This window comes from Phoxinus phoxinus, assembly GCF_949152265.1.
Source record: "Phoxinus phoxinus genome assembly, chromosome: 14".
NCBI lineage: Eukaryota > Metazoa > Chordata > Actinopteri > Cypriniformes > Leuciscidae > Phoxinus > Phoxinus phoxinus.
The window spans coordinates 15969395-15993199 of NC_136889.1; the positions used below are offsets into that span (position 1 = coordinate 15969395).

Below are 23805 nucleotides of genomic sequence, written 5' to 3' on the forward strand. Positions count from 1 at the left end.
TTATGATCAAAGCTCTATAGTTTTCACTGTGGGGGGCAAAACTTATAATGTGATGCAATACAATGATGATTGAGAGATGTACAAATAAACGATCCTCAAAAGCCTCATGTACCATAAGTTGGTCTTCACGTTTTAACATGATGTTTCTAAAAATTGGTTTAAAATCAAGTAAACCTAAAGTTGCTTCTGTCAAGTGTTCATCTTAACATATTATTATCAGTTGACAGAAGACATGTAGTATAACAGGTTTATCAGCAAAGTCTTGATCATGTTGATAATTTAGAGGCCTTAGAAATTCCATGTCAAATATGACACAGTAGGGGATTAATATACCTTAAAAAAAGCTCTCTACATCCCTGGAAATGACCATTGTGTTCAAATTTCACATAAAACTACACCATATTTGGCCTGATTTGAAAAGGGGTACAGAAGCTAAGCTATCCACTGGCATTGCTAATCGTATTACGTTGCGACACTAGTAAAAGCTTGGATGTAAGTGATTGTTGTAATTAGAGTGCTTTAAATTACAGCCCTAATTCCAGACGATGTCCCCCACCATTCATATGCTGCTGACCACGCTAGAAATTCCTCCCTGATGGGACTCCTGGCTCTGTCATAAAACTATCTGAGGTGTAATCTTCAACTGATTTACCTGCCGTTTCCTCACCACCGCCCAATAAAAAGGGCGAGACCGCCGAGGTTTCGTGGGGCTAGTTTGTGATTAGGGATGCATAACCATATCCTGCTTTGATCGTTTCCATGCCTTATAACTTCTTGCATATATAATGCGAGGGACTCGGGAGACAGACAGAGTGCAGTGTAAGCAGGGAGGATTTGGGATCAGCGCTGGGCTGCGGTCTTAATCTGGCTCTGGAGACAAAGCGTTTATGATGTACATCATTGACTGAAGTGGAGGAAGGACTAATTATAGTCATCCCGCATGACACATCCTGAGGTATTGACCATTTGTTCTTTTAGGTTAGATGGGGTACTAAGCACCCGAAGAGCAGCTCTCAACTGTCCGAGGAAAGCTGATGAGTGCGTTAAAAACAACAAGAACTCTTATGAGAGACGAGCGGATGAAGTTGCTGACAACAGCGAAGTCGACAAATTAAACCCCAGTTTTTTTACTCATTTGTTTCCAGGGTAATAGTTTTCAACCTGGCTAGAGCGTGATGTTGTTTTCCGCTCTGCCATTTGGATCGGCAATCGCTACTGTTCTTGTTCACGGAAAGTTCAAGGCATTATTCACGAAGTAAAACTGTGACACTGACATTAAAGAATAAATGAATGTGTACTCTCTTCCACCACTCTCTGAGGTGGAGATAATGAGATGCTATATCACCATGATGGAGGGAGGGGAAATCTGATTAAGATGTGTTTGCATCCAACGTCTCAACTAACTGCGAAACTCATAAAACGCATTTGCTGTCTCCCCCATAACTAATGGCTGGTTTTCACGGCTTTGACAGCGAGCCGTGTGTGTTATTTTGTCCGGGTATTATAATAATAATGAGAGCAAATTAGAACAATCAATTTCCATGGGTGGTTCTTGATTGGGGATGATGGGCAATATGGCACCGGGTAATCCATCTTCCCGGCCCTGTCTCATTAATGGCTGCGTCGCCGCGACAACAGCCAATGGCTGTGCGGCGCTATGGAACACATGGGGGCACCATTCTGTGAGCCTATGTTCAATTAGCGGTGGCAGCGATAAACAGAGTGATGTATGCAGGCTCGCAGATGCGGTAGCTCGAGTTTAGAGCCTTTTAAAGCCCCTGTATGTATCCTCTGTGCCTCGACACACTCACATGAGCTTGTGCGATGTCCTCGCTGAATGTGTGCTAAACAGCAGTCAGCCAACAGTACTTCTAATACAGTGAGCACTCGAAAATACAGCTTCTTGCATTACACCAGGAGTAGGCGAATCCCATTTGCCATCCAATTTCAGTGATTTTTTGTAACTGGGAGCTTTTTATGTAAATGAGATGGCCACAAGAGGGCTTCAATGGTTTGACTAACAGGTCCATACTAACAAGGATGTTACTTTCTTTCTTCATCAAAACACTGTTTTGACCACATATAAATACACACACACATATATGTACACACACTAAAATAAGCATATACACACACATGTATGTGTATATGTATGTATGCATGTATGTATGCATGTATGCATGCATGTATGTATGCATGTATGTATGCATGTATGCATGTATGTATATATATATATATATATATATATATATATATATATATATATATATATAAATGCTGTTCTTTTTAACTTCATATTCAAAGGATCCTGAAAAAAAGTATCATGGTTCAACAAAAATATTAAACAGCATAACCGTTTCCAACAGATAATAAAAAGAAAATGTTACTTTAGCACTAAATCAGCATATTAGAATGATTTCTGAAGGATCATGTGATAATGAAGACTGGAGTAATGACTACTGAAAATTCAGCTTCAAAAGGTAGGGTAGGCAATGTCGGACAGGCTAGCAATAGCAAGCTAGCTTTGAAAGCATGAGATCCCACTCTCCCTTCAGAGCGCATCCAAAGCCACGCGTCCTTCAAAACAAAAACACAATACACAAAGCAGCGTCTGCAAAGTGCCACGAGACGAAAGACAACGTTAAATTACCTCATGTCTCAAAGCACATAGCACAAATACACAAAACTTACAGAGCTCTAGTTGTACCATCCGACTGCTGCGCTTTCATTTGGGCAATGATATTGTTTATATAAAAACGCATAAAACAGAGTCTGAGGACTTGAACAGCTCCGAATCGAATGCAATGATTGGATGAAAATGTTTTGGTCCTGCTGTGACTTCCACAGAAGATATAGGCCTAGGCCTATGTACATGTTTTAATATTTAGACCCCTTTTTATGGCTGGGCGATAGATCGATTTTATCGATAAACTCGAATGTGTAGTTTACGTCGACTTGTTTGAATGACAATTGGGTTTCTCTTTAAAGGGGGGAATCAATTTAAATCGTAAATCGGATTTTTTCCCAGCCCTACCCCTTTTATTATTGATTGCAATCAGGATGTGAAGAGAGTTTCAACCATACAAAAAGTGTTTATAAAACATTGTCTACACTACCTTTAAATTACATTTTATAATAGATCAAAAAAGGAAATTATTATTATTTTTACATTGTAATAATATATTTCACAATATTACTATTTTAATATATCGATCATAAATCATATATAGCTCAAGTTCTTCTAAATCAATAAATACAGCTGAGTGAATGAGGTGTGATTTTTAACAACGACTAGCTATAAAGAAAGACTCTAAAAGACAGAGGACATTGCCATTGATCTGGAGAAATCTAACCTGCTGTCAGCTTGTGAGTAGCTGTCCCTGATTACATTCATCAGAGAATCAGCCATAGAGGGAAAGGATATTAGGTTTCAGGGGCAGCCATCAATCTAAGTCATTCTTAACCTGATCAAGTACACAACACTCTCCAACCCAACATTACAAGAACACACCAACAGCAATCAACTAGACCGGCTCAATCTATACTCCAGGGTCACATGTGCTAGCGAGGATTGAGGAGTGAATGAGGAATGATGAGCCTGTGAAGAGCAAGTTTCTTTACGTTTACTATCAGTGCCATAATAAAACCAGGTTTGAATCAACATGGAAACAGAGAACAAAAGACTTCACTTTGATTTGAGAAGTTTGACTTAGTAGGTAAAGTCAGGTCAGGCCACAAGGTCAGCTTTCTCTAAAAATAGAAAGAAAGAAAATTCAGTTACCGTAAATTTTAATTAGGCCTGCACGATATTAAAGAGGAGAGTGATATGTGATACGATAATGTCCAAAACAGAAATTGAACAAGCAAATGTAAAAATAAAAGTTTTCACTGTATGAATTAAATAAACACTGATTCTTATTAAAGCTATAAAAGTTGTTGAGCTGCACACTGATTACATCTTTTGCCAACCGCGGCACCGCCACCCACCGTCATTTAGATTTTTTTATACTATAGTAATAAAAATAATTTAGTTCAGTTAGAGAACAGACACTACAATTTAAAACGTAACGTGTTCTGCTCAATTCAGCGTGAACCTAATGAGTGTTGCAGCACAGATCAGCAGCAGGATTCAGATTTCATTAATCAAGTGACGAGTAGGGGTGTAACGGTTCTCTTTAAAAAAAATTAACCGTACTGTTCTCCACCCGCAGTTCAGCACGCACTTGCAGGTGGAGAACGGTACGGTACAACAGACAGACAGAGTTATTCTGGCTTCCCCGGCCTAAACCTTGTTCAATGCGAGTGCTGTATGCTATATGACCAGTCATTTAAGCCGTCATCACCCAGGTGTTGATAGCGCGCGAGCACAAGTGAGACCTGAACAGCACATGTTGCTATCTGTGTTTAAACTAAACTCATTTAAGCCTTGCCAATTTAAATATTCAAGCGCAAGAAGACGTGAATGAGAACTCACGCACACTGTGAGAAGATGTGTGTGCACATGGAAAGTCTAGCGCTTGAATGGACAAATTCACAAAACTGATGTCAACATTAGGGGTGCGAATCGTCTCTGGTCTACGATTCAATTCGATTACGATAGTCATGTCAACGATTCGATTTTATATCAAAATGCATTACGATGTGTTGCAATATTACTGCAGATGGCTACATTTTCGTAAATTAATACCAGCAGTCAGATATATGAACTGAACTCCCTTTTTGTTTAATCTGCTCCAAGAATCTGCACTTCCTGAATGAAACAAAACATAAGTCTGAACACAGCAGACGACAAGAACTAATAAACACTACTAAAAGCGCATACTGTCAAGAAATGTACTTAAGTTACAATAACGCTTGCACGCACACACAGGCTCACACAATGTAGCCTAAATGTTAAAAAAGTGGGTGCATTTTTTACTACTCGCTTTTGTGTTTCACCACCGCCATTTTATGCTACTGAGACAAGTGTATATGCAACGAAAGACGTCAGAGAAATGTCAGTAGACTATAACAGCAATAATCGATTATGGTCTATTACTGCATCGATGCAGAATCGTCCACGTCCGCATCGCGTCTTGTCGCCGACTCGCCATGCCTGTCTTGTCGAGTATCCTAGCAAACAAAGTAGGTTATGTCTTAAGTGAACGTAGACAGTCGAGAAAGACAATGCATGTGTATCAGTACATTTTATCATAAAGTGACAGCAGCCTAATATTGCTGTAATCACTCACTGCTCTTGACTGAATAGCTTTTGTAACTTGATTCATTTTTATTTAATACAGTCAGTGAAGATTATATGCAATGCTATCTTACATTCGATTTTAGCCTACTTTATTTAATTTCTGCACCTGAAAACTACTGTAAGATACCTGAAAAACACTGTTTATTTTATTGGTATCTTTGGTCTATTGTATATTTGTGCTGTTGCTTGAAGTTTAATTATTTGTTCTTATTTTTAATAAATTTAATAATATATTTTTATTTGACAGTAGTTATTTTTCCCCTTAACATAGCATATGCCGAACCGTACCGAAACCCTAAAACCGTGTCCGTGATAAAAACCGAACCGTGAGTAATTTGAACCGTTACAGCCCTAGTGAGTCGAGCTGACTCGTTTTGTTAAAGTCATTTTGTTAATAAAAGTTCTGTTAAATAAAAGCATGTTCGTCATTCGTTTTGTTGTTGTGCTTTTTATTAATAATAACAATGAACCCACCATTCAAGCAATTGCCGCACCCTGAATTGCTGCTAATCTGAAAGCAAAAATAAAATTTGCAAAGCCGCACGGGCATTGATAAGCGAGGTGGAAAAGAGAGGAAAACTCTTGTAAACTAATGTTAAACTTTGATTAACATTAATGACAGAGAGCAGCAGGTTCATTAGACTGCTGTCTCTTGCAGAACTAAAACAAGGATCCAATATACTGTCACTGCGTTTTCTTTCTTAACCGTTAACGTTCACTTAAGACATAACTGACTGTTTACATGAATACTTTTGACATATGTATTTGGCCATATAAGCTGCAGAACAGAACTGAATACGGGATTGCACGGCACGCTGTCTGAGAGGTGCGTGCGAGTAGGCATTGTGTTCTCTTTTTAACATTATGCACATCACGCGTATGTAACAGTCATGTGTCCAGTCTATTCTCTATCTGTGTCAACCTAAAAATAAACAAATCAGAAACAGATCATTGTAGATTCAGCCTGATTTTTCCAAAATTTTAATTTACCATGTTACACTCATTGTAGTGTTCAGTGCTAAAATAGTCAGTTTAAATGTTATGCTGACTTGAATACAACGTGAATTAAAAGATTTCACTTCTCCTGAGTTCTACTGGATGAATAAGAAAACAAAATACAAGCAATGCAATAGAGGGGAGTCTGGGGACATCACAAAAACAGCAAATCTGTCATCTCTCAAACACCAAAATGAATGCTGATAAATGCTTTAAAAGTTGATTTTCACAAAGCAGCATGAGGTTGCGGATATGAGTCTTATGACAGATCAGTCAGATCCTGTAGGCCCTGAGGCAGACACAGGCCAGCGACGAAGATCTCTGGAATTTTCTTTGAGTTTCATGCATCAAAACGTGTCATCATCATCACCACACTTCAACTAATAATGATCATATCAGTGTTAACTCATGACTCAAACTATACATGTAACTTTGTTTGAATCGATTCAAACTGATTATAAATAAACACATAGGCTGAGAGACGAGGAACAGTATGTGAGCCAAGAAGCATGTCCGAATTCATCATAGTATTCATAAAAGTGTAGGCGAAAAGTTTCCAGATGACGTAGGCTACAACTTTTGGTGAGATTTTGAAGTGCGCATCTACTGGACACTTTACTATCCCATAAAGCCATGGACGAGAATTTGTAAATGGCAGTGAAGTCACACATGACAACATGATTATACATCTGAATTTATACACATTCACACTATATAAAATATACTTTTTTTAACGGTTGCGAATAGACTTAGACAACACATCTTACTAATGTAAAACATCCAGTAAGTAGCTATAATCAAAGAGAACCATCTTACACTAGAGTCACTCAGTCACCACTACTTTCTTTCACCTCAGAGTTAAAAAGTCAACATGAATTGTCATTCACAAAAATCACAACGCATACGCATATTTAACAAAAAAAGAACAGGACTTAAAGTCGCTATGGCAATAGTGACAAATCTTTTTGTCAAATTTGACAGATTATTGTCAAATTGTTGACAACAATTTGTTGTACACCCACCCAACACATAATTGAAAACGAAAAAATGTAGAGCGGGGACTTCTATGTATCGGTTGTTAATTTGATTTTGAAATGTGGCCGTTGCAAGGTAGCTCTGCAATGCGAGCTTGCAGTGCCTTGGCAGGTTTAACTTTACCTTAAAGGGATACTTCACATCACCGCTGGAAAAATTAATGTGTATTTTAATTGGGTCATGTATGTAGTAGAAATGTGAAATTATTTTTGAAGTTGGTGCCTTCTAGACTGAGAAATGGCAGAAAATGTATTTTTGGCTCATGTGGATGAAAGACAACTCCCGGAATGCACTTGCTTCGCTGCCCTACGAGGCCACGCCTACCGGTTACAGAGGCCAGTATCGGAAGAAATTATACAAATAGGTTACTAGTTGACTCGAAACTGAAAAGACGCCGTTTTATCGTAAATCTCTGTGACGAGTCTGCCTGGGCTCTTCCTCCTGTCTCGCTCCTCTGATGCAGCGGCTGCTCCGGCCGCCTCTGGTTCCTCCATCGTCCGCGGCTGTTCCTCGCTGTGTTGCAGCTCGTGCGGGTGGCCACGAGCATTGGATTCGTGCGCCAGATTTAGGCTTTTGGTTTCTGCAGTCGCCATTCATTATGTTTACATACACACCTTTTGTTTCAATCAGACTGAATTTATTCCGATTGGTGAATCTGAATGTAGTGTTTACATGAAGGCTAAACAAGTGATCGTTGATGTGTGTTTTAGCATTGCTAAGAAAATTCCTGTGTTTTCGTCTCGGGCGGGATCCGCTTGAAGCAGAATGCATGACCACCAGCAAAGCTGGCACGTACCGGTACGTGGGTGCGATGCTCGTGGCTGCCTGTGCGAGCCGCAGTGCAGCGGGGAGCAGTTGCGGATGGGGAGCGGGAGGCGGCCGGAGCAGCTGCTGCAGCGGAGGAGCATGACCTGCTTGGCGGTCAGGAGGAAGAGCCCGGGCAATCCTGGCCGGACATGTCCTGGAAAAAGAGGACGTATGGTCACCCCTACTACTCAGCTTTCTCCACAGAGTAAGAGCCTGTTAGCTTAGCTTTAAAAAAAGATGACTGACACTATTTGGACATTCTGTGAGTGAGATCCCACCCTCTATGGGCGGGTTGAAAACATTGGCTCCTACTACTGGCTGTAGTTTTTAGCTTCTGGCAAGGAAAGCCTCCGATGACGCAAAGTGACGATTTTTGCATGGTCATTCGAAAAATACTACCAGATTTCTACTGATACAAAGTTTAATGCTAATCGGTGAAGTATCCCTTTAATGTTTCAACGGTCATTTTCACCGGAAGTCCCAATAATTACATTTTGCTTAAACATTACTCCCCCCCAAAAAAAGAGAGAGAAAAACATGCTGAAACATATGCACATATTAATTGTTCAATATCTAAAACATGCTTTTTAGAAAATAGATAGGTGATTTTTCATTTCATGCCGACAAAATTTTTATTCATCAGGAATTATTGTATCAGAAAAAGTGGGCGTCAAATGCCTGCCAGACCAAACACAAGTTTAAAATGCCTAAACTTTAAATATATAGCTATATATGTGACCCTGGACCACAAAACCAGTCACATGGGTAAAAAAAAAAAAGTGATATTTATCCATCATATGAAAGCTGAATAAATAAGCTTTCCATTGATGTATGGTTTGTTAGGATAGGGTCATATTTGGCAGAGATACTATTTGACCATCTGGAATCTGAGGGTCGAAACATTGAGAAATCGCCTTTAAGCGACTGTGCTGCATTCACTCACAAAAATAAATGTTTTATATATTTATGGTAGGAAATTTACAAAATATATTCATGGAACATGATCTTTACTTAATATCCTAATGATTTTTGGCATTACATTTATTTGTTATTTTTTTACCCATATGGCCTACAATGTATTGTTGGCTATTCGCCACAATATACCCGTGTGACTGGTTTTGTTACATGTGTTTAAAACGAACTATCTCCTCATTGAGTTCACTGAATTGACACTAGTGGCATTTAATAACGCTTATGTAGCCTACTCATCTATTCTAAATCGATTGATACACCAAACCGTTTATGAATATCGCCTTTTTGCTTCCCGTGCTGTCTTTTTGGATTACTTACTATTATGATTCTCCGTAGTTCCCTCATTCTAGTGACCGCAGATCTTGTAAATTCACTTAGCTAATTGATTTCAGCAGGAATCACGTTGCTGACTGTCATGTGATTGTACAAGCTTGGCCTTGTTACGAGACTCGCGCCTTCAGGTCGGAAGTGCAGCGCGGGAAGCGCGCGTGCAGGACTAGACCGTATGGAAGGACAGGACTGATGAGATGAGAGGACGCCTCGCTGTCAATCATACGATATTTTGGCTGTCAATCCAGTGTGGACACACCCTCATGCCCGATATGACCACACCCTCATTTCCAAAGATGAAGTCGGTGGAGAAGCCGGTAGCACTAAAAGACGGCCAGTAGTAACTAACTAAACTTAACTCACACGTTTTATCTCAAGAAGTCTTGTAGCCTATAAACAACTTTAAAATGGCCGAAGAAGTGTTAATTACGAGTCCAGGCAAAATAACGTCGGTAAGTAGACTATTTTATCACTTTAAATTGTGTTATTTTGTTATAAATATGATTAGGCCTATGTTTTGTAACTTATCCTATTTGTTTTCGTTCTAACGTTAGTTGCCTTATTATCCTTTTAAACCGTATTCTGATTGTCTTATAAGTTAGGCCTATAAGTTAGGCTATGGTATGCTATATGCCTCAAATAGCAGAATACTTTATTAAAGTTTATTTTAGTAGGTCGTTGAAGTTTGGTTGATTAAGGTTTTGTAATAACGTTATTAGGTTTTTTTTAATGTATTGTAATATCAATAATATTTAATGTAATCTTGTCACATTTAGCTTTTTGTAAGAAATTATGTGTTGAACAAAGAAAAGCCATTAAGTTAATGTCACAAGACATTTTCTCAACTTCCCTCACATGTAGGACTATACATAAGCAACTGTATCTGACCACTTAGTGGAACAAATTAAGTTTTCCACTCATGATCTAAAGTGTAACGACCACTGAAGTCACAATGAGAAAGCTATTCTCTCCTCATCTGACCTGAACTATTGCTCCAACATTTTAAGATCATTAGAATAGAAAATAATAGAATAGCATGTTTATAAACTTAAATATATTTGTTTATAAAAACTAACATTTTTGTTTTGCATAGTAATGTAATCCTGTTATTTGTGTAATTAGCTAAATATATCTAAATTTAAAGAAAAGTCAATATTTGTTTCATTTCTGATTTAGTTCTTCCACAACACTAATGTTTGAGACTACCGGTAGGCCTACTTATGAATGTGATTCTATAACATCAGGTCTACATGTGCTCATAGTTTCTTTCAAAGCTTTTGTTTGTTTTGTTTTTTGAAAAAAGAAAGAAACAACATAAATATCTTGCTGCTTTAAGGAAAATTACAGCTCACAGTCCATACATATTTGTTCTTTTCTTTTTAATAGCATCTTACCTCATCTCTGCTGGCAGTGGCTTTCCTGACCTCCTTTGGTAGCTCAATGCTCTATGGATACAACTTAGCTGTGGTCAACTCTCCTGCTGGGGTAATTGTTCATTTACATACTCAATACCTTGATTGCCAAAACTGCTCATCAAAAAAAGGTAATCACTAGACAACATAACCAATACATTTCCATTCATCACAAAAAAGTGGCTTCCAGTAGAGAGATGCATGTCATGTCATGTCAGAATAAACAAAGTGGCCTGAACAGAGTCTCTACTTAAGCAAGATGTCAGAGAATGTTGCTTTAACACGATTCTATGCATTCTAGACATTCTTGTTGTAGTGTGTACAAATTAAAATGAAGGAATTGTGGGATTATATAAATAGTAATTTAAATATATATAATATAAGTGTGTGGATGCCTCCATTGGCCCGATCGAGCCGGGCTTACAGTGTGAAAAAAAATGGAAGAAACAAAGTATTGATGCCTTATTTTAATATTTTGTAGATGACTCAGTTAGATGTTATTTGTTCATCTTGGCTTGTCAGGCATTTTGTTCTGCAGTGGTTGCCTCTAGCAGCTCTTCATGTATATAAGTAGGGACCTATTTGCCCTGCCCCATTAGCCTGTTAATGATGAAAATATTTAAATTTTCCTGTCTGGTCTCCTGACTGGCTGTTATATACCCTATTTAAGTGGCTTTGTTTTGTGCTGTTTTTCTTGAAGCATCACGTGCTAATGAAGAGGATTCAAACAGAGAAATCCAAAAATCACTGCTGAAATGGTTATTGGTTCTTAAAAAAAAAAATTAAGCAGAAGCTTAGGCTAATCAATGTTATTGGTAATCTAGATTTTTGTTAAACTCTGTTTTAGTTCAGTTGATAAAAAATGAAATACTGGAGTTCTCCCTAGTCATGGTACTGCACTATCTGCAGTGTTCCAGCTTGAGTTAATTTGGAAAAGAAAAGGTACATAAACTGTAATTAAATTAGACTGTGACCTTAAAGTTATATGCAGAAAAGCGAGTGAGTGACATAAAGAAAAAGAGAGAGAAGAGCTTGTCACGAGACAGAGGCTTGTAAGTCCATGTAGATTGGTGTGTCTCACTGAACAGAAGCTTGAAATATGAAATGTTGTTGAAATTTGGACCTTTTTTTCTTACAATACATGGTAATACAAAATTGTCTTCAAAAATTCCACTATAAAGGAAGCCCAACAGTTTTTCAACAGTATGATTAAGAGTAAATGCTAACAGGATTTTCTTTGTGAAATATTTAATATTTGCTCTGTCTCCCTTTTTCTGTCACTCACAGTACATTAAAGACTTCTATAACCGTACAGTGGTAAATCGTAATGGAACTGGACTAAACGAGGAGGCCCTGACGCTCATGTATTCTCTCACCGTTTCTGTGTTTGCGATTGGAGGCCTGGTCGGCTCTTTGATGGTGGGCACGCTGGTCACCAAATTTGGAAGGTAAGTCAGGAGGAGACCCATAACATCTGGCATAGTGTGGTCACTGGTCACTCTACCAGAAATTCCTCTGAGTGTCAAGGCCACCGAGGTATATTCTTCCTCATCTGTCACCCCACCTGACCTCTCTGATAGCACTGAATGACTTTGCCTTTGCCTTGTAAATGGCCTTGTTTGTACTCTGGAAACGAGCAAGCATTTTGTTCAGTCCATTAGGCTCCGAACGTCTTTGTTCCTGATTAGTTAAACCAAAAATAAAAATGCTATCATCATTTACTCAAAATCTTGTTGGATGACTTACTTATTCCATGAAACGCTAATTTTGAATAACGCACCAGTCGTCAATGCAATTACAGTGAATGGAGAATATAGAGCTTAAAAAACAAGACAAAAGCACAATGAAAGTATCATAAAAGTTGTCTGTGTGAGTTATATTCCAAGTCTTCTGATGCCAAACAATAGCTCTGTCTTGGGACCAATTTTATGGTACTCTATGATGCTTTCTGTCCTTTTTGAAGCTTGAATGCTTCTGTCTACATTCTTTGTAATTGTATGGAAACAAGCTACTATATCTGTGGCAGCATGTAGAATTATTGTATAGTGACAAAACCGTTTAATTAAACAGTTTCTAACTATGTGCGCTGTGTTAGCCATAGCTTACACTTCTATTTTGTGCTCTCTAAGGACTCTGGAAGTCCTCCTGTCTAGTCTGTTCTGAGTGTCTATGAGTGGCGCCACAAGATTTGACTGCAGACATTTAAATGCAAATGAAAGACGATGATTCATGATCCTATTTATTGTTCTAATCAATTTCAGTCCAGCAAAATGTTTTATAGCAGGAAGGTGATCATAACGCAGAACACGGTGCAGCCGTCTGTAAATCAGGGGGAAAGTTTACAACTTGATAGAACTAATCAAGGAATGCAGCTATTTCACCCAGCAGCACTGTCATGGAACATCAGTTATCTGGTTTTGATAGTTAAACTCCCAGGTGTCCGGATATCAAGCATGACTGTCCTAGCTTAATGAGCAGTGCCAGAGCAGGACTTCACAAGGTTTTGCTTTTGCAGGAAAGGAACAGTGGTAAACTCCACTGTACTGGTGTTCTTAGCAGCATCTTTCATGGGGTTCAGCAGGATCTGCAGCTCGCCCGAAATGGTCATCTTTGGTCGTTTTGTCACAGGAATACATTCAGGTAAGTCCCAACTGAAAAAAAAGCATGTATAGCAAAGTAAGACATGAATGGACCCTTATATGTTTTCCTCATCTCCATCTTCCAGGTATCTCTCTAAGCGTGGTGCCCATGTACCTTGGAGAGATCGCTCCCAAAAACCTGAGAGGCTTCCTGGGTCTCGTGCCCAGCATTTTCATTTGTGCTGGGGTTTTCTCAGCTCAAATCTTGGGCCTGCATGAACTTTTGGGGAAGGTGCAACAGCTTACTTAACTTCAATAATCTATTTAACATCATACAGTTTCATTTTCATAAAAGTTTTGAAATAGAGTTCAGCATTCTGTTTTAATTTGTGCTTTTTTTTCTTGACAGGAGGAGCACTGGCCGCTGTTTCTCTCTCTTGTGGTTGTCCCTACCTTTATCCAGCTGATGTTGTTACCGTGGTTTCCAGAAAGTCCACGCTACCTGTTGATTGAGAAGCACAATGTTCATGCCACTATCACTGGTGAGAGAAATGATTTCGAGTAAGAACTTGAGCCATTTAGGTATAGTTCAAAATATGAATCTCTCTATTGATGGTGTAATCCTATTCAACCATCAAATCTACCATGAATTAAAAAAAATAATACATTATATGCAATAGATCAACTTATTAATCAGTATTTTTGTCTTGATTTTGAACTAAGCTTATTTTACTTACCACGCTGGCATTTTTTTTAAAGCATAAATATAATAAAATATATTCATTATATATTTTTATACAGTATATATATAAATATATACATTATCATTATATATATATATATATATATATATATATATATATATATATATAATGATTATTATTATTCATTTTTTGCTTCAAAAAGAACAAACAATGGAATAAAATAAACTTAAATCAACATGTTCTGTTAGTCTTAATATCTCGAGTTAATTTATTTAGTTTTAAAGGAACACTCCACTTTTTTTGGAAATTAATTTTCCAACTCCCCTAGAGTTAAACAGTTGAGTTTTACCGTTTTCGAATCCATTCAGCCGATCTCCGGGTCTGGCGGTAGCACTTTTAGCATAGATCATAGATCATTGAATCTGATTAGACTGTTAGCATCTCTCTCCAAAAAATTACCATAGAGTTTAGATATTTAAAACTTGACTCTTCTGTAGTTACATTGTGTACTAAGAGTGACAGGAAATAAAAAGTTGCGATTTTTAGGCCAATAAGACTAGGAACTCGGGACCCGGAGATCGGCTGAATGGATTCGAAAACGGTAAAACTCATTTCTATTTTATTTCTAAGGGTGATTAGATATTTTTACTAGGAAAACAAGACAAAATTCTGATTAAGAAATTATTATTTTGCAGTATAGGCACACATTCTTTCATCGACATGTAGGAGGGTGATTGTTGCCATGAGATGAGTATTATAGTATATGTTATTTGTTTTATTTTGTTCATTGGTCATGCTTAAGTTGGGTATTTGGTGGGAATGGTATGACTGGGATATGGTACGGTGACAAAAAAAGCACCTCATGTTAAATCTTTTAAATTAGACCCCTGGTATAATAAAGATTAAACCAATATCTTGTGTTCTCTTTGTTGGTGCAGCCTTGAAATGGTACAGAGCCAAATGCAACATCCAAGCAGAGATAGAGGAGATGCAGGAGGAGCAACGTTCTCTCTCCTCAGATGAGACCGTGTCTGTCTGGCAGCTACTCCTGGACCAAACAGTTCGCTGGCAGGTCCTGTCTGTTGTGGTCATCAACATCGGTATGCAGCTGTCTGGCATTGATGCGGTAAGGTTAACATCCTGGTTTACATTTAGAGCTGACTACACTGCATGTTTTGAGATTGCTTGTTGTACCTGCTCCTTCCCAGTTCCCTGTAATAGATATGAACGCAGTGAACAGTGATGGGATCTGGGTATGGCGAGTATTTAGCCTCTAAAGCCTCACTAAATTTCTTCCAACGCCAAATAAAAAGCAGGAAACTAAGGGTACGTTTACACGACAAAAAAATGCTTAAAATGGATAAGTTTTTTCCTTTGAGTTTTCTGCATACAGACGACACCATTGTCAAAACAATCCCCATTCATACGGATCCACGAAAAGACAAAAAAACGCTGCATCCTGCTGCCAGGCTTTTAGATATCGATGAAACACTATAGACAGAACATGTAATGCGCTTGTGCATGACGTCATCGTTTTCACAGATTCACGTTTTTATTGTTTACACGGAGATCGTTTTCAAAAACGTGCACTTTGAAACCCGTTTTCAAAAGTTTGCATTTTCAGCCACCCAAAACAATGTTGCCGTGTACACAAACGGTTAAAACGCATAAAAAGCTGTATGTTTTTAGTTGATAAACAGCCCCTAAAGTGAGTTCAACCTGCGCAGCAGAGCATTGGCTATGGGCCAGAATTTAAAGTGGCTAAAGAGCCCTCATTTCTTTATTCATCAGAAAAGGCGAATTACCTTTTTAAAATACTTAACTGCAGATTAATTATTCAGATGATTAAGAGGACAGAGCTGACATAAACCTCACTCTTTATCCATCAGAGCTTAACAAATTACAATCTTCTTTTTTTTTCATAGTGTTTATGGAATCTAATTTGCACTACTCTGCTACAGCAATAAATATAAGCTATTATTCAAGCAAATTAGATGTATTTTTTAATTGTTACATCGTTAAAAGGGTGATTATGGTGATTTGGCAGATCTTTTTTGATCTATAAACATTCCCCTTTAAATCAGAGCTAACAATTTAACTATTAGCTTGTTATTCCAGAAAAGGATAGTTTTTCTTAGTAGTAGTTTGATGGTATAGTTTTGAAGTTGTCAGCTGACACCGTCCCTTTAAACTTGCCTCTGTGTTGCTCTTTTATGGCATTTGTATTATGACAAGTATCAGGGTTATGAATAAGAATTCTAATGCATCTCAGCAAAAACACAATTTGCTGTTAAATATCTTCTCCCAAAGGAACTGTGGAAAGCTTTCTAGCATCACATTTAAAAGTTTTACCAGAGTGACATGCTGTAGAATTATTAGTTTTTATTTTATGTTATTTATTATGTCTTTTAATTGTATTATTGCCCTGAAATGTTGTTGGTGGCAGACTAATTGTTTATGTAATAATGAGGATAATGACCAATAGGGAGCTCATTACCAGGCACACACAGAATCTGCGAGCCCAAAACTCATTCGAAAAGTTATACATATTCCTCACTCCTTGCTTTTTGTTCATTAAATCATTCATTTGATGTTGGCTAATTTGACACTTCTCAGCTATGTTTAACACATCAGATTCTGCAGAATTCCACAGTTTATCTCCCAAAATCAGTAGAAAAAATGCTGAAAAAAAGTCTGCAGATTCCATCTGGACTTTGTCAAATCGCAATTTCTATTTCTGCCATGTTCATCTCATCTCATTTTAAAACCTCACAAAGGCGATAAATAAAAGCTATCCCAGTGGCGATTCATCAATTTAATTAATTTACTGACATTGACATTCATTCCACTAATACTGGAAGAAGAAGAAAATATGTTTGAGGAGTTCCAGAACATGACAATGTGTGTGACTTGCATTATTCAGTTAGCCTGGCCTTTACAGAGGTTATTATGAAATAAATAAATAACAATTGCTTGCTGGACAACAGAACAGCATATCCTTACAGTGTCATATGCCTGCAAAGCTGAAATATCAGTATTGTCTTTTTAACTACTGTACTTAAAAACTCTCTGAGACTCTTATGTAAACTCATAGTAACTTTAATTCCCAAAAACATTGTCTTGAGCTGCTGATGTCAAATCCAAGTAGGACTATCCAGGTGTGCCCTATGGGGTTTGATATCAAATTTGAATATTAAATGACATTGACTGTGGGGCCCTTAGGTGGCAGGTGACCCTGTGAGCATCTGTGTGTGTATTCAGTGTAAATGGGGCTGACAGGTGGTGAGTCTTGGCTGAGTTCAGCATGAGCAGCAGGAGAGAGGCAGGCCGTGAGTGTCCTCTACAGTCCCAGCAGCTCTCAAACCGTCTGTGTTCTCTCTGATTACCCCCCTGCCTAACCTCACACACAGCCCTCCAGCTCTCAAATTGAATCTAAAGTGTTGTATGCCGTAACCGCTCGCAGTCACGATATGCCACCTCTACAAGCCAAAATCACTATTCTTCCACTTACCTTCTCATGTTCTCCCCAGATCTGGTTTTACACCAACGACATCTTTGAGAACGCTGGAATCCCAGCCCCTGAGATCCAGTACACCACTGTAGGAACTGGAGCTATAGAGATCATTGCAGGACTCATAGGGGTGAGTTTTCATATTTCGCCGATCCTTTCACAGAGTCGAATGTGAAAATTGTCTTTCAATTATTGATAGTGGTAAAAAACTGACAGGGTTATAGTGATGCAAAATAGTTTATTGGACATCACTTGGTCGATGACTTGCTAAGATTTGACAAAAAAAATTGTAAACATTCTTAGTTAGAAGAATAAAGTTTATTTTTCATCTGTTTTGTTTTAAGCATTAATCTAACAAAATATAATGATAATTTTGATAATTATAAATGATAAGCTTATTAAAATAAAATATTTTTGCTTAAAAAAATAACCAAAGGGATCAAATGAACTTAAATCAGCATATTCTTATATCAATCATGCAACAATCTCTAAATATCTTGTATGATTTTTCTTCTGGTGTAAATTTATTTTGTTTTAAGAATGATTAGAAATAGTACACCACTGTAGGAACTGAAGCTATAGAGATTGTTGAAGGCCCCATAGGGGTGCGTTTTCATATTCTACCGATGCGTTCACAGAGTCGAATGTGAAAATTGTCTGTTTCAATTATTGATAGTGGTAAAAGACTATCTGACAAGGTTATATAGTGAGGCAAAATAGTTTATTAGACATCACTTGGTCTATTACTACACTAGAGTTGCTACATTTGAGAAAGAACGTCTTTTCATATCTCAATCATTTTCATTTAGCTTTGCCCTCAATCTTTCTCCGCTCACGTTGTGTATTTTTCTGCTTTGACACTCATAAAAAAACACTGTATAAGATGAGCGTTAGAGAGAGTGATATGTCTTGTTTTTGCCTCCTCCTTCCTTGGGTCACATCTCAGAGCTGTAATGAAGGCCAGATACAGTCCTCTTGCTCTCTCCCAGTTGCGTCGCTTAGCCGGGATTTAGTGATGCACCAGCAGCAACCGGAGAGAAAGAGGCACACTGTTAGTCAGAAGAACTCATTGCTGTCAGTGTCAATTGGCCCTCACTCGGGAGGCGAATGGCACACGAGAGGAACGCTAGAGATTGGTTATAAAATTACAGCTATTCATTCTTATGTCAGCTTCACCCGCCTTTAAGTCAACAGTGCACAGCTTTAGCGCTCAATTTTAGCAGCATTTAATGAAAAAACAGGGTTCCACTTTATGCTTTTACAACATTTGCTTTCAAACAATCACCAAAAGCCATCCTTTCAAGACCGCAGTATCTGATTAATCTGATCAAGACAAAAAGGAAGTGCCTATTGTCTACATCCACTTTGCATCTCTTGTTTTTCCTTCAGTGTTTCACCATTGAACGTCTTGGGCGAAGGCCATTGATAATTGGAGGTTTTGGTGTCATGGGAATTTGTTGTGCTGGGATTACACTGTCTCTCATTCTTCAAGTAAGTAAAACATAATTAACAAAGTGAAAAATACTTAAATCTAACCTGAATTCAATTTAAATTGCACTGCCCTTTGAAATTACTCTTAGCAAATATTTGGGCAAGCTAGAGTGTCGTTATTTTGCATATGTGATTGTGATTTATCACACTTTTATCATCTTTACATCATATAATCACCATTTCCTATTATCATATTTTCAGACACATGTGCCTTTCATGAAATATGTGAGTGTGGGGTGTGTGGTGGGTATCATAGCTGGGTTCTGTATTGGACCAGGTGAGCTTTTTTGTGTCTCTACATCTAAAGTAATCTGCATGGCTACATCTAAAGTAATCTGCATGGCTACATCTAAAGTAATCTGCATGGCTACATCACTTTAAGTCATGCTCAGACCTATTCAGTAAAGCACAAGCTTCAATTGGATGAGTAGTTGCCTGCTCTTTGACCCTGAATTCCCAGATGAGGCCTTCAAATAGTGAAATAGCGACACCTGGAGGAAGAATTTTGAAAAGCAAGAGCTTAGACCTCAATATATGTTTGAGAATTAGATGGTGTTGTCATATACATTATATTAATTTTACAAAGACATTATATTTTGCCATATTTTCCATATGTTTACATTTTATCTGTTCATAATAGTTTAAAGCCTTTCAAACTTTTAGAAATAAATAGTTTCAAATGTATTTGTTTTTATAATATTTATTATTTTAATATTTTACATGTTATTTATGTATACTTGTTAGTGTATATATATATTATACTTGTTATTTATGTATTTCAATAAACATTAAGTATTTAATAAACATTGTTCAGCCAAATTCACTAGGATTAATGCTATCTAGCATTATTAATCCATTAAAATATTTTTTTTCATTTTACATATTTTTCATAACGTTTTTTAAAATGGATTGAAATGATTTATATATTTAAAAAAAACATACTAACTTAGATGTTGCATAAAAAATTTATGAAAATATACTTTTCTGTAAGCACACATAATCAGAAGATACATTGTTCCAATACAGATGTATTGAGTATATTAGTTTACACAAAGATGTGTGACCGTGAACCACATTTTTTCATATTAAAATATTTGGTATTTGTTAGACATAACAGATAATAGTGAACAGATATATTAGAAATCTAGACCGAATTACATTAAATTGATATAGTGATAATAAATTGTACTGTTGAGGAGATGATATTGGCATTTGAAAGAGTTTCGAAGATCAAAGTATGAAAGTTAAAGTGTGCACTTCCCTCTATTAGTGCTGAATGAGCATGAGACTCATAGTTTATGCGCACAATAAGAACAGAGAGGAGTAGCTCTGCTACAGTGATGAATGAGCCTAGAAGTGCTTTACTGAGTTGATGCATTATCCAACCCAACTCCAAAATCTATAATTCATTCTCAGGCCCCAGTCTCAATCGGTGTAATTACGTCTTTAATTAGGATTTTTTATGGCTCATTGTTCATAAACAATGATGAATATGGCTTTTTAAGACAAAATCTTGCATGAACAATGAATTACAAGCAGAGTTCCTTATCAATTTAACTGCAGCATGCCTCCTGCTGCAATTATCACGCACAAATAATGAAGCCATCGCTTGGCTTGTTCCTGAATTCATTACATTTGAAATAACACCTTGTGCCTCCTTATTTTTCACTTGTAACCAAAAGGGATTAGAACTTAAGCAGTGGAACAATCTCTGCTTCCTGCATATTGAGATAACGAGCTCTTCATAAAGCTAGTTTATTATCCTCCCTCCAAGAACTGTTGCACTACAGTAGAGCAGAGCGTACATGCATGTGCATAAAAGTGCATTCATAATATTATGCTTATATGCATTGTATTAGGCTAAAAAAATATGACCGTTCTAGGTTTCACAGTACTTTTTCTCTGAGATGAAGTTTGGTTATTAAACATGCTGTCGTGATATACCATTAATACGGATGTGTCTGTTTTAGCGGGTGTTCCGTTCCTGATCACGGCTGAGCTCTTCAAGCAATCCCATCGTCCTGCCGCATACACCGTGGGAGGGTCTCTTAACTGGATGTCGAACTTCACCATCGGCTTCATCTTTCCGTTCCTTCAGGTATCGTGTTCATATAGCGCAGTTGAAGCTAAGGGTACACAGCGTATAATCAAAAAAAGGTTTTCCAGGATTGAGGTCACCTTGTGCATTGAAAACATTTGTCAAAGTCAATCAGTGTGAAATTCAATCATCTTCATTTAATTCAGCTGCTTTAAAAGGAATAACTTAGTTTGCATTCCATCCTATTTCTCTGCTACAGATGTCTGCTGGGTCCTACTGCTATCTGGTGTTCTGTTCCGTGTGTGTGGCAGTGGCCATCTACGTGTACTTTGTTATTCCTGAAACTAAAAATAAGACGTTTGTAGAGATTAGTCAGATGTTTGCTACTAAAGAGGCTGTGGAAGAGAGCCAGGCCCTCACTCACCCAGACCAGCTCAAACTGAAAAAGATGAATGGATATGGTTCACTTGAGAATGGTTCACTTGAATTTGACAGCTCTTCTTCCTGTCCTTGAACTCAGATGAAAAGGAAACCATGCATAAGAAAAGTTTAGGGATTGGATCAACTCTAATCATATCGATTATGATCACGGCTGATTCAGATCAGAATCAGATTTAGCTTTGCAATGATGCTTAAACATCCTGAGCTTTGTGATATACCTTGTGTGCTAGGACAGTGAAATATACATGTATTGCAACATGTATATTGTTCTTGAAAACTTTTGAAATCACAAGCTAGATTTTTGTTTTGGACTATTTTTCATGTTTATGAAATTTCTTCATGTATATAGGCCTTATACATATGTTTATCGTATATAGTTGATCTCTTGATTTAATGATTTCTTGCACACATTGTGAGCGTTAAATGGCATTGGACCATTTAGAAATGCTCAGGTGCTAACATACCACCTCATCAGAGACTGCTGTAGCAACTTTAAATACACAGTGATCAAACTTGCACAGGTATTTTACATATAACTTTGTTTTGAATTTCATTTAGTCATTTTGAATACTGCTACAGCTGTAAATGTGTATTAGTACGTACTGTATACACTACCATTAAAAAATGTAAGGTCAGTAAGGTTTTTTAAAAATAAATTAAAATTTGTATTCAACAAGAATGCATTAAATTGATCAAAAGTGACAAAGACATTTATAATGCAACAAAATATTTCTATTTTAAATGAATTCTGCTCTTTTGAGCTCTCTCTAAAAAAAATATTAAAAAAAATATTAAGCAGCATGTTTTCAACATTGATAATAATAAGAAATATTGAGCAACAAATCCGCATATTAGAATGATTTCTGAATGATCATGTGAAGACTGGATTAATGGCTGAAAATTCAGATTTGTCAAAGCAGGAATACATTTCTATTTAAAATATATTTTTAAAAAAGTGATTTTAATATTACTGTTTTTTGCTGTATTTTTTATCAAATGAATGCCAACTTGGGCCAAAGAGACTTCTTTCACAAACATTAAACAATCTTACAGACCCCACACTTTTGAAGGGTAGTGTATTAAGGTAACATAGTATATTAAGGATATAAATATATATAATATATTATATATTATCTATATTATGTCTGAGTTTCAATCTAATTTATATGGATATAACTATATTTGACCACACATGTACTAAAAATATTTTTATAGTATTCAAAACTTTATAACACACCAAATAAAAGTGTTTTAAATGAGCCTGTGGTAACCCATTTATTGAGAACATCAGGGTGCGGAGTGAAAAAAAGCTTACAAAGCAGGATCTGAGTACAGACACCATTGGTTTCTTCCAAAGAGTGCCTTTGCCAGTCAGAGAAGAGCTTCATTAACTCACTGAAGAGGCAGATTTAATGCTTAATTAAAAAGAAGAGTCTCTCACCTTCCCCTATGGATACCAAACAGCTGTACGGCAGTTTATATTCAGATGCACATTTGAGACACACCTTTAATATAGTACTCTTGGAGGGTACTACATTACTGCATTTAAGGTATGTATCAGATTATGGATATGTATCTATATAGAGAGCTTTGTGCTTGTATAGTGCTGTCTTTTCTCTCTTATCCCAGGCTTGTGCGAGTATGAATGGGCTTCTCGGGTCTATCAAGCCCCTGGGCGGTGCTCTCCATCTGTGTGAGCCTCTCCAGATCTCCCCAGAAGAGACCCACACAAACTAATGATATCACACGGCTGTGTCTCCCGCTCCAAGAAGAGAAATTGTGAGCTGAATTGTGTCTGGCTTTCTGTTTGGGCAGTCTTCAAACACCGAGCTCAAGGTTACTGGTTAAACAGGTTCTCGATGGGCCATTGTGCACAGCTGTACTGTCCCAAGTCGTTTTAAGAGAAATTACAGTGCCGGCAAGGTTTTGAAATACATCATACTTATTTTTATTCTACTTCTACTAAACAATGTTGTGCTATTGTACAAATGTCATTTTAATATACATACACACACTCTCACTCTGTGTGTGTGTGTGTGTGTGTGTGTGTGTTTCTATCTATCTATCTATCTGTGTCTGTCTATCTATCAAGGTGGGACAAGCTCATGATTGGGTGGTCCAGGGCCACCATGGCCCTATTGGTCCAGATCTGTTTTATTTCCCAGAAGGCAGAGCTTCGACATTTTCCACGGATAAGACTTTGAAGAACCTGCACCACCGACTTCAGGTAGCGCTGACATTTTGGCT

General features: G+C 37.4%; 1 protein-coding gene across 1 annotated transcript; it reads left to right on the forward strand.

The window, feature by feature from the left end:
• The first annotated feature begins 9561 nt into the window (after positions 1-9561).
• Positions 9562-22789, forward strand: slc2a15a (solute carrier family 2 member 15a). The gene is made up of 12 exons (XM_079635042.1): positions 9562-9834; positions 10769-10867; positions 12082-12242; positions 13310-13434; positions 13520-13665; positions 13783-13915; positions 15016-15203; positions 17608-17718; positions 18978-19079; positions 19281-19356; positions 21050-21177; positions 21377-22789. The coding sequence occupies exons 1-12, from the start codon at positions 9790-9792 to the stop codon at positions 21629-21631; spliced, it is 1569 nt and encodes a 522-aa protein (XP_079491168.1). The 5' UTR covers positions 9562-9789; the 3' UTR covers positions 21632-22789.
• The last annotated feature ends 1016 nt before the right edge of the window (positions 22790-23805 follow it).

What these genes read in the sequence shown, in the direction of transcription:
- slc2a15a (XM_079635042.1), top strand. Translation starts at nt 9,790, where the DNA reads ATGGCCGAAGAAGTGTTAATTACGAGTCCAGGCAAAATAACGTCG. An exon ending in CTGGTCACCAAATTTGGAAG is followed by an intron (nt 12,243 to 13,309) that starts GTAAGTCAGGAG and finishes TTGCTTTTGCAG; the next exon opens with GAAAGGAACAGTGGTAAACT. An exon ending in TGCATGAACTTTTGGGGAAG is followed by an intron (nt 13,666 to 13,782) that starts GTGCAACAGCTT and finishes TTTTCTTGACAG; the next exon opens with GAGGAGCACTGGCCGCTGTT.